Source organism: Lampris incognitus, chromosome 14 (assembly GCF_029633865.1).
Source record: "Lampris incognitus isolate fLamInc1 chromosome 14, fLamInc1.hap2, whole genome shotgun sequence".
Taxonomy (NCBI): Eukaryota; Metazoa; Chordata; class Actinopteri; order Lampriformes; family Lampridae; genus Lampris; species Lampris incognitus.
The window spans coordinates 2472640-2485214 of NC_079224.1; the positions used below are offsets into that span (position 1 = coordinate 2472640).

A 12575-nucleotide genomic window follows, 5' to 3' on the forward strand; every position below is an offset into this window, starting at 1 on the left:
TTTCTGTCTACTTACGGTATCTTTCTGCCTATTTATCGTATCTTTCTGCCTACTTACGGTATCTTTCTGACTACTTATGGTATCTTTTTACCTACTTACGTTATCTTTCTGCCTACTTATGGTATCTTTCTGCCTACTTACGGTATCTTTCTGACTACTTATGGTGTCTTTCTGCCTACTTAAGGTATCTTTCTGCCTGCCTACAGTATCTTTCTGCCTACTTATGATATCTTTCTGACTACTTACGGTATCTTTCTGTCTACTTACGGTATCTTTCTGCCTATTTACCGTATCTTTCTGAGTACTTACGGTACCGTTCTACCTACTTATGGTGTCTTTCTGCCAATTATGGTATCTTTCTGCCTACTTATGGTATCTTTCTGCCTACTTATGGTATCTTTCTGCCTACTTAAGGTATCGTTCTGCCTACTTACGGTATCTTTCTGACTACTTATGGTGTCTTTCTGCCTACTTAAGGTATCTTTCTGCCTGCCTACAGTATCTTTCTGCCTACTTATGATATCTTTCTGACTACTTACGGTATCTTTCTGTCTACTTATGGTAACTTTCTGCCTACTTATGATATTTTTCTGACTACTTATGGTATCTTTTTACCTACTTACGTTATCTTTCTGCCTACTTATGGTATCTTTCTGCCTACTTATGGTATCTTTCTCCCTACTTATGGTATCTTTCTGCCTACTTACGGTATCTTTCTGACTACTAACGGTATCTTTTTGCCTACTTATGGTATCTTTCTCCCTACTTATGATATCTTTCTGACTACTTACGGTATCTTTCTGCCTATTTACGGTATCTTTCTGACTACTTATGGTATTTTTCTGCCTACTTACGTTAACTTTCTGCCTACTTATGGTATCTTTCTGCCTACTTATGGTATCTTTCTGCCTACTTATGGTATCTTTCTCCCTACTTATGGTATCTTTCTGCCTACTTACGGTATCTTTCTGACTACTAACGGTATCTTTCTGCCTACTTATGGTATCTTTCTGCCTACTTATGATATCTTTCTGCCTACTTACGGTATCTTTCTGCCTACATGCGGTATCTTTCTGCCTACTTACGGTATCTTTCTGACTACTTACGGTATCTTTCTGCCTACTTATGGTATCTTTCTCCCTACTTATGATATCTTTCTGACTACTTACGGTATCTTTCTGCCTATTTACGGTATCTTTCTGACTACTTATGGTATTTTTCTGCCTACTTACGTTAACTTTCTGCCTACTTATGGTATCTTTCTGCCTACTTATGGTATCTTTCTGCCTACTTATGGTATCTTTCTCCCTACTTATGGTATCTTTCTGCCTACTTACGGTATCTTTCTGACTACTAACGGTATCTTTCTGCCTACTTATGGTATCTTTCTGCCTACTTATGATATCTTTCTGCCTACTTACGGTATCTTTCTGCCTACATGCGGTATCTTTCTGCCTACTCACGGTATCTTTCTGACTACTTACGGTATCTTTCTGCCTACTTACGGTATCTTTCTGACTACTTACGGTATCTTTCTGCCTATTTACGGTATCTTTCTGACTACTTATGGTATTTTTCTGCCTACTTACGTTAACTTTCTGCCTACTTATGGTATCTTTCTGCCTACTTACGGTATCTTTCTGGCTACTTATGGTATCGTTCTGCCTACTTACGGTATCTTTCTGACTACTTACGGTATCGTTCTGCCTACTTACGGTATCTTTATGTCTACTTACGGTATCTTTCTGCCTACTTACGGTATCTTTCTGACTACTAACGGTATCTTTCTCCCTACTTATGGTATCTTTCTCCCTACTTATGGTATCTTTCTCCCTACTTATGGTATCTTTCTGCCTACTTACGGTATCTTTCTGACTACTAACGGTATCTTTTTGCCTACTTATGGTATCTTTCTCCCTACTTATGATATCTTTCTGACTACTTACGGTATCTTTCTGCCTATTTACGGTATCTTTCTGACTACTTATGGTATTTTTCTGCCTACTTACGTTAACTTTCTGCCTACTTATGGTATCTTTCTGCCTACTTACGGTATCTTTCTGGCTACTTATGGTATCGTTCAGTCTACTTACGGTATCTTTCTGACTACTTATGGTGTCTTTCTGCCTACTTATGGTATCTTTCTGCCTACTTAAGGTATCGTTCTGCCTACTTACGGTACCGTTCTACCTACTTATGGTGTCTTTCTGCCAATTATGGTATCTTTCTGCCTACTTACGATATCTTTCTGACTACTTACGGTATCTTTCTGTCTACTTACGGTATCTTTCTGCCTATTTATCGTATCTTTCTGAGTACTTACGGTACCGTTCTACCTACTTATGGTGTCTTTCTGCCAATTATGGTATCTTTCTGCCTACTTACGATATCTTTCTGACTACTTACGGTATCTTTCTGCCTACTTACGGTATCTTTCTGCCTACTTACGGTATCTTTCTGCCTACTTATGGTATCTTTCTGCCTACTTATGATATCTTTCTGCCTACTTACGGTATCTTTCTGCCTACATGCGGTATCTTTCTGCCTACTTACGGTATCTTTCTGACTACTTACGGTATCTTTCTGCCTACTTACGGTATCTTTCTGACTACTTATGGTATCTTTTTACCTACTTACGTTATCTTTCTGCCTACTTATGGTATCTTTCTGCCTACTTATGGTATCTTTCTCCCTACTTATGGAATCTTTCTGACTTCTTACGGTATCGTTCTGCCTACTTATGGTATCTTTCTGATTACTTACGGTATCGTTCTGCCTACTTACGGTATCTTTATGTCTACTTACGGTATCTTTCTGCCTACTTACGGTATCTTTCTGACTACTAACGGTATCTTTCTGCCTACTTATGATATCTTTCTGCCTACTTACGGTATCTTTCTGCCTACATGCGGTATCTTTCTGCCTACTCACGGTATCTTTCTGACTACTTACGGTATCTTTCTGCCTACTTACGGTATCTTTCTGACTACTTACGGTATCTTTCTGCCTATTTACGGTATCTTTCTGACTACTTATGGTATTTTTCTGCCTACTTACGTTAACTTTCTGCCTACTTATGGTATCTTTCTGCCTACTTACGGTATCTTTCTGGCTACTTATGGTATCGTTCTGCCTACTTACGGTATCTTTCTGACTACTTACGGTATCGTTCTGCCTACTTACGGTATCTTTATGTCTACTTACGGTATCTTTCTGCCTACTTACGGTATCTTTCTGACTACTAACGGTATCTTTCTCCCTACTTATGGTATCTTTCTCCCTACTTATGGTATCTTTCTCCCTACTTATGGTATCTTTCTGCCTACTTACGGTATCTTTCTGACTACTAACGGTATCTTTTTGCCTACTTATGGTATCTTTCTCCCTACTTATGATATCTTTCTGACTACTTACGGTATCTTTCTGCCTATTTACGGTATCTTTCTGACTACTTATGGTATTTTTCTGCCTACTTACGTTAACTTTCTGCCTACTTATGGTATCTTTCTGCCTACTTACGGTATCTTTCTGGCTACTTATGGTATCGTTCAGTCTACTTACGGTATCTTTCTGACTACTTATGGTGTCTTTCTGCCTACTTATGGTATCTTTCTGCCTACTTAAGGTATCGTTCTGCCTACTTACGGTATCTTTCTGACTACTTATGGTGTCTTTCTGCCTACTTAAGGTATCTTTCTGCCTGCCTACAGTATCTTTCTGCCTACTTATGATATCTTTCTGACTACTTACGGTATCTTTCTGTCTACTTACGGTATCTTTCTGCCTATTTACCGTATCTTTCTGAGTACTTACGGTACCGTTCTACCTACTTATGGTGTCTTTCTGCCAATTATGGTATCTTTCTGCCTACTTACGATATCTTTCTGACTACTTACGGTATCTTTCTGTCTACTTACGGTATCTTTCTGCCTATTTATCGTATCTTTCTGAGTACTTACGGTACCGTTCTACCTACTTATGGTGTCTTTCTGCCAATTATGGTATCTTTCTGCCTACTTACGATATCTTTCTGACTACTTACGGTATCTTTCTGCCTACTTACGGTATCTTTCTGCCTACTTACGGTATCTTTCTGCCTACTTATGGTATCTTTCTGCCTACTTATGATATCTTTCTGCCTACTTACGGTATCTTTCTGCCTACATGCGGTATCTTTCTGCCTACTTACGGTATCTTTCTGACTACTTACGGTATCTTTCTGCCTACTTACGGTATCTTTCTGACTACTTATGGTATCTTTTTACCTACTTACGTTATCTTTCTGCCTACTTATGGTATCTTTCTGCCTACTTATGGTATCTTTCTCCCTACTTATGGAATCTTTCTGACTTCTTACGGTATCGTTCTGCCTACTTATGGTATCTTTCTGATTACTTACGGTATCTTTCTGCCTATTTACGGTATCTTTCTGACTACTTATGGTATTTTTCTGCCTACTTACGTTAACTTTCTGCCTACTTATGGTATCTTTCTGCCTACTTACGGTATCTTTCTGGCTACTTATGGTAACGTTCTGTCTACTTATGGTATCTTTCTGACTACTTATGGTGTCTTTCTGCCTACTTATGGTATCTTTCTGCCTACTTAAGGTATCTTTCTGCCTACTTACGGTATCTTTCTGCCTACTTACGGTATCTTTCTGGCTACTTATGGTAACTTTCTGCCTACTTATGATATTTTTCTGACTACTTATGGTATCTTTCTGCCTACTTACAGTATCTTTCTGCTTACTTGTGGTATCTTTCTGCCTACTTACGGTGTCTTTCTGCTTACTTATGATATCTTTCTGACTGCTTACAGTATCTTTCTGCCTACTTTCTCCTGAACAAAGGAATGGCTCCTCATTATTCTCTTCCTCAATGGCCTCTCCTTTCAATGGGGATTTCTTAGTTTGTGCCCTGGTTAACATCATCTGGGAACTGTATGGTCGTGGAGACACCTGATCTTCTTTTTTACCTTCCTTTTTTTTCTGTAATCCCATGTATTTGTTAGATAATTTCCCCCCTTGTTCCCTATACATCTTTATTATTTCTAATTCTTCTTGTCTTTTCTGTTTTCTCCTCTGAGATTTTTCTTTTGGTTTATGGTTTTTTATCAGTGTCTCCATCGCCTCACACATGCTTAACTCAGAAGTGCCTTTCTCTGGCCACTCCGTGACCAGAGCCGCTTGTTCTCTTTCATCTTATCCTGCAGCAGCGGGTGTTGCGTCATCAGTATGCTTTCTGCTGTTGGAGGGGTTGCCATTGTCCCTTGTTTGGGGCTCTCACGTCTCACTGTATCGTCTCCTCTGTTTTCTATCTTGAATAAAGCTCTGATTCATTTCACTGTTACAGCAGGCACTCTTTCTTAATATGCAAATTCTGCCTTCAAATCTTAGTCAATTAACTGTTCGTGTTTCTGCTGTAATTGTCACAACTAGATTTACCAATAATGCTCCAGTCACCCCTATTTGTGCTTCATAGCAACTTCTGGTTGTTTTAGGAAGGAGAAGACTTCTCCAGTTAAATCTCCCATCAACGATCCACACCCTGTTGTTATAATTTTCTCTAATACGGATTCCTGTCCTTATGGGGCTTCCACAAATAATTTAACAATGCACTCCACAGGAATGTTGGCCACTCTTGTTCACATTCAGCTATCCCTCCTAATATAGTAAGGTTTTGTAACAGTGATCTCTTATTTTCATCACTTAGGATCCCACGTCAGAATAAAACTGCTCTTTCCAGAAATGGTCTCTAAATCCTTTTGTTTTTATCAACAATTTTTTTCTATTATTTCCTTCAGTTAATCCCTCGGCTGTCTGTTCCCCTGTAATGCCTTTTGTCTGTTTCGCTCTTCCATCTTAACTTGCACTCATCTCCATATTATTACACAGAACAAAATCACAAAGACTCCAAAGAGTTTCTACTCCTAATCCTGTCTGTTCGTTTATTTTTGTTTCCTCCTCTCCTGTTATCGTTTCTACTAGTGTGTCATCTATAAGGGGCCTGACTCATAGGTCCTACAGTCTTGTGGAGAGAAGATTTTTTTTTCTTTTAGAGGTCAGGCACGGCTCCATCCCGGAGTTTCTGTGGGTCACACAGGCTTATCAGGCTGGCTCGGATAACCTTGTCACCCTCCCTCTTTTTCTCCCCAGCCTTCCACAGGCGCTCTCCCCTATTGGGTGTCGTGGGTCACACATCCCTCAGTGAGAGTCAACCTGGAGTGTGGCCCGGCCCCTCCGTTGGTCTTACAAGACTGCGGACCGGTTTAGGGCCCAACCAGGCCCAGGCCTTTATCTACAAGCTTATTATCCTTCAGGCTGCAGGATTCAGATACTGCATCCGGATGTACTATTACACCCCATGCAGAAGGACCCTTGTCTCTTTAATTTGTTCGTTAAATTTGGTAAGCATCTAGAAGCAGCTCTTACCGGCACAGATAATGGGCGTCTCAGCACCAATCTCCTCAAAGAAATATTTATAATAAAGCAAAATATTGCTTACCTCTTAGTGGCCACTTTTCTGTGAGGAGTCCAGAGCCGGGGCCCACCCTGCGTCGAGGCAGCTTGCTTTACCCAATCCTGTTTGTGACGCCAAGTTTTCTCTGTGGTGGCCAGTGATACAGAGACATTGCAAAAAAAAGTCAATGAGACGAGGATCCTTCAAAATAAGACTTATTGACGTATCAACAAAGTCTGAGTCAGGTCTGCAGAGTGACTGAAAATCAGACAACAGCCTCCCTGTCTTTATACCATTTACAAATGAACAATCTACTTGTGTCCATCAATGTCCTGCTGTTAATCAGGGACCTTGTTGATCAGGACATGTTGGCGGAGCAGGAGCCTCCCTATCGATGCAAGGATGACGTTAGGATGTCTTCAGTCGCCCCCCTCTGACGGTCTAATGGTTGTCTTGACATGCTGCTACTACTTCTGCTACTGTTTTCTGCATAATAATGGTGGCACTTACGTGATGGAATGTCACTTATCCTACTTTTGGGCATGAAAAAGTTTATCTTCTAGTGACGTTCTGTCCTGGTTATATGGCCTTGTGCTACTAGCTACACTTGCTTGTCACTCTAGTCACATGAAATAGCACATGTGCCCTTACACACCACCTTACTTTCTTTTCCATAATTCTTTCTCTCTTTTCCGTTCTTTTGCTTTTGTTTTTTCTTTATTTCTTTAGCTTCATTGTTTCTTTCGTTCTTTTCCATGCTTATTTCTTTCTTTCTTTCTTTCTTTCTCTCTTTCTCTTTTTCTTTCCTTTCCATCTTTCTCTCTCTGTCTTTCTATTTCTTTCTTTCTTTCTTTCTTTCTTTCGTTCTTTTCCTTTCTTTTCCTTTTGTTTTTTTCTTTATTTCTTTAGCTTCATTGTTTCTTTCTTTCTTTTCCATGCTTCTTTCTTTCTTTCTTTCTTTCTTTCTCTCTTTCTCTTTTCCTTTTTTTCTTTCTTTCTCTCTCTGTCTTTCTATTTCTTTCTTTCTTTCTTTCTTTTCCTTTCTTTTCCTTTTGTTTTTTCTTTATTTCTTTAGCTTCATTCTTTCTTTCTTTATTTTCCATGCTTCTTTCTTTCTTTGTCTTTCTCTTTTTCATTCTTTTCTTTCTTTCTCTCTCTCTTTCTTTCTTTCTTTCTTTCTTTTTCTTTCTTTTCCTTCCTTCTTCCGTTTTTCCTTCTTTACCTTCATTCATTCATTCTTTCCTTTCACTCTCTTTCTTTCTTTCTTCCTCTTTCTTCATTTTTTCTTTTCTTTCTTTCTTTCTTTCTTTCTTTCTTTCTTTCTTTCTTTCTTTCTTTCTTTCTTTCTTTCTTTCTTTCGTTCTTTCTTTCTCTCTTTCTTTCTTTCTTGCCTTCTATTATTTCATCCAACATCAGTCAGGTTCTCAGAGTACTGACTGCTTGTCGGTCAGCTGATGCCAGTGGGATATGAAGTTTATGGATGTCTGTTGGCTTTGGCAGCATATCCAGACGGTGGGTGCTGTAGATGCTGACGAGCCACCAGCGGGCCACACCTTCTCCTTCAGCCTGGCCGCTGAGGGAGCCTCCAGCAGCAACTTCACTGTGCGGGACAATGGAGGTAGGACCAAACCCTCAGCAGATCCCCATCCACAGCAGCTGCTACCACAGCACTGCTCCACGAAACCACTGAGACAAAGCAGACCAGGACTGTATGTCTCCTTTATTTTATTGTTAAAGTAATAGACTGAGTAATGTGGTTATACCACATGGTAAAGTAATACACTGAGTAATGTGGTTATACCACATGTTAAATTAATACACTGAGTAGTGTGGTTATACCACATGTTAAAGTAATATGCTGAGTAATGTGGTTATACCACATGTTAAAGTAATACACTGAGTAATGTGGTTATACCACATGGTAAAGTAATACACTGAGTAATGTGGTTATACCACATGTTAAATTAATACACTGAGTAGTGTGGTTATACCACATGTTAAAGTAATATGCTGAGTAATGTGGTTATACCACATTTTAAAGCAATATACTGAGTAATGTGGTTATACTACATGTTAAAGTAGTACACTGAGTAATGTGGTTATACCACATGTTAAAGTAGTACACTGAGTAATGTGGTTATACCACATGTTAAAGTAGTACACTGAGTAACGTGGTTATACCACATGTTAAAGTGATACACTGAGTAATGTTGTTATACCACATGTTAAAGTAGTACACTGAGTAATGTGGTTATACCACATGTTAAAGTAATACACTGAGTAATGTTGTTATACCACATGTTAGGTGAATACACTGAGTAATGTGGTTATACCACATGTTAAACTAATACAATTAGTAATGTGGTTATCCCACATGTTAAAGTAATACACTGAGTAATGTGGTTATACCACATGTTAAAGTAATGAATTGAGTAATGTGGTTATACCACATGTTAAAGTAATACACTGAGTAATGTGATTATACCACATGTTAAATTAACACACTGATTAATGTGATTATACCACATGTTAAAGTAATACACTGACTAATGTGATTATAACATATTATAATGTAATGCAACGAGTAATTTGGTTATACCACATGTTAAAGTAATTCACTGAGTAATTTCGTTATACCACAGGTTAAAGTAGTACACTAAGTAGTGTGGTTATACCACATGTTAAATTAATACACTGAGTAATGTGGTTATACCACATGTTAAATTAATGCACTGAGTAATATGGTTATCCCACATGTTAAAGTAGTACACTGAGTAATGTGGTTATACCACATGTTAAAGTAGTACACTGAGTAATGTGGTTATACCACATGTTAAAGTAGTACACTGAGTAATGTGGTTATACCACATGTTAAAGTAGTACACTGAGTAATGTGGTTATACCACATGTTAAAGTAGTACACTGAGTAAAGTGGTTATACCACATGTTAAAGTAGTACACTGAGTAATGTGGTTATACCACATGTTAAAGTAATACACTGAGTAATGTGGTTATACCACATGTTAGGTGAATACACTGAGTAATGTGGTTATACCACATGTTAAACTAATACAATGAGTAATGTGGTTATCCCAGATGTTAAAGTAATACACTGAGTAATGTGGTTATACCACATGTTAAAGTAATACACTGAGTAATGTGATTATACCACATGTTAAAGTAATACACTGAGTAATGTGATTATACCACATGTTAAAGTAATACACTGACTAATGTGATTATAACATATTATAATGTAATGCAACGAGTAATTTGGTTATACCACATGTTAAAGTAATTCACTGAGTAATTTCGTTATACCACAGGTTAAAGTAGTACACTAAGTAGTGTGGTTATACCACATGTTAAATTAATACACTGAGTAATGTGGTTATACCACATGTTAAATTAATACACTGAGTAATATGGTTATCCCACATGTTAAAGTAATACACTGAGTAATGTGGTTATACCACATGTTAAAGTAATACACTGAGTAATGCGGTTAAACCACATGTTAAAGTAATACACAGTAATGTGATTATACCACACGTTAAAGTAATACACTGAGTAATGTGGTTATACCGCATGTTAAAGTAATACTCTGAGTAATGTGATTATACCACATGTTAAAGTAATACACTGAGTGATGGGATTATCCCACATGTTAAAGTAGTACACTGAGTAATGTGGTTATACCACGTTAAAGTAGTGCACTGAGTAATGTGATTACACCACATGTTAAAGTAATACACTGAGTAATGTGGTTATACCACATGTTAAAGTAATACACCGAGTAATGTGGTTATACCACATGTTAAAGTAGTACACTGAGTAATGTGGTTATACCACATGTTAAAGTAGTACACTGAGTAATGTGGTTATACCACATGTTAAAGTAGTACACTGAGTAATGTGGTTATACCACATGTTAAAGTAATACACTGAGTAATGTGGTTGTACCACATGTTAGGTGAATACACTTAGTAATGTGGTTATACCACATGTTAAACTAATACAATGATTAATGTGGTTATCCCACATGTTAAATTAATACACTGAGTAATGTGGTTATACCACATGTTAAAGTAATGAATTGAGTAATGTGGTTATACCACATGTTAAAGTAATACACAGAGTAATGTGATTATACCACATGTTAAATTAAAAAACTGAGTAATGTGATTATACCACATGTTAAAGTAATACACTGAATAATGTGATTATAACATATTATAATGTAATGCAACGAGTAATTTGGTTATACCACATGTTAAAGTAATTCACTGAGTAATTTCGTTATACCACAGGTTAAAGTAGTACACTAAGTAGTGTGGTTATACCACATGTTAAATTAATACACTGAGTAATGTGGTTATACCACATGTTAAATTAATACACTGAGTAATATGGTTATCCCACATGTTAAAGTAATACACTGAGTAATGTGGTTATACCACATGTTAAAGTAATACACTGAGTAATGCGGTTAAACCACATGTTAAAGTAATACACAGTAATGTGATTATACCACATGTTAAAGTAATACACTGAGTAATGTGGTTATACCGCATGTTAAAGTAATACACTGAGTAATGTGATTATACCACATGTTAAAGTAATACACTGAGTGATGGGATTATCCCACATGTTAAAGTAGTACACTGAGTAATGTGATTATACCACGTTAAAGTAGTGCACTGAGTAATGTGATTACACCACATGTTAAAGTAATACACCGAGTAATGTGGTTATACAACATGTTAAAGTAATACACTAAGTAATGTGGTTATACCACATGTTAAAGTAATACACTGAGTAATGTGGTTATACCACATGTTAAAGTAATACACCGAGTAATGTGGTTATACCACATGTTAAAGTAGTACACTGAGTAATGTGGTTATACCACATGTTAAAGTAATACACCGAGTAATGTGGTTATACCACATGTTAAAGTAGTACACTGAGTAATGTGGTTATACCACATGTTAAAGTAGTACACTGAGTAATGTGGTTATACCACATGTTAAAGTAGTACACTGAGTAATGTGGTTATACCACATGTTAAAGTAATACACTGAGTAATGTGGTTGTACCACATGTTAGGTGAATACACTTAGTAATGTGGTTATACCACATGTTAAACTAATACAATAATTAATGTGGTTATCCCACATGTTAAATTAATACACTGAGTAATGTGGTTATACCACATGTTAAAGTAATACACAGAGTAATGTGATTATACCACATGTTAAATTAACACACTGAGTAATGTGATTATACCACATGTTAAAGTAATACACTGAATAATGTGATTATAACATATTATAATGTAATGCAACGAGTAATTTGGTTATACCACATGTTAAAGTAATTCACTGAGTAATTTCGTTATACCACAGGTTAAAGTAGTACACTAAGTAGTGTGGTTATACCACATGTTAAATTAATACACTGAGTAATGTGGTTATACCACATGTTAAATTAATACACTGAGTAATATGGTTATCCCACATGTTAAAGTAATACACTGAGTAATGTGGTTATACCACATGTTAAAGTAATACACTGAGTAATGCGGTTAAACCACATGTTAAAGTAATACACAGTAATGTGATTATACCACATGTTAAAGTAATACACTGAGTAATGTGGTTATACCGCATGTTAAAGTAATACACTGAGTAATGTGATTATACCACATGTTAAAGTAATACACTGAGTGATGGGATTATCCCACATGTTAAAGTAGTACACTGAGTAATGTGATTATACCACGTTAAAGTAGTGCACTGAGTAATGTGATTACACCACATGTTAAAGTAATACACCGAGTAATGTGGTTATACAACATGTTAAAGTAATACACTAAGTAATGTGGTTATACCACATGTTAAAGTAATACACTGAGTAATGTGGTTATACCACATGTTAAAGTAATACACCGAGTAATGTGGTTATACCACATGTTAAAGTAGTACACTGAGTAATGTGGTTATACCACATGTTAAAGTAATACACTGAGTAATGTGGTTATACCACATGATAAGTAACACACTGAGTAATGTGATTATACCACATGTTAAAGTAATACACTGACTAATGTGA

General features: G+C 36.9%; 1 protein-coding gene across 1 annotated transcript in view; it reads left to right on the top strand.

Annotated features, from left to right (window-relative positions):
• LOC130124277 (cadherin-6-like) overlaps window positions 1-12575 on the top strand; it is a 173809-nt gene that overhangs the window by 145182 nt on the left and 16052 nt on the right. The window contains exon 10 of the mRNA XM_056293733.1: window positions 7962-8079. Coding sequence (XP_056149708.1) covers window positions 7962-8079 — 118 coding nt within the window. The remainder of the gene's footprint in view (window positions 1-7961; window positions 8080-12575) is intronic.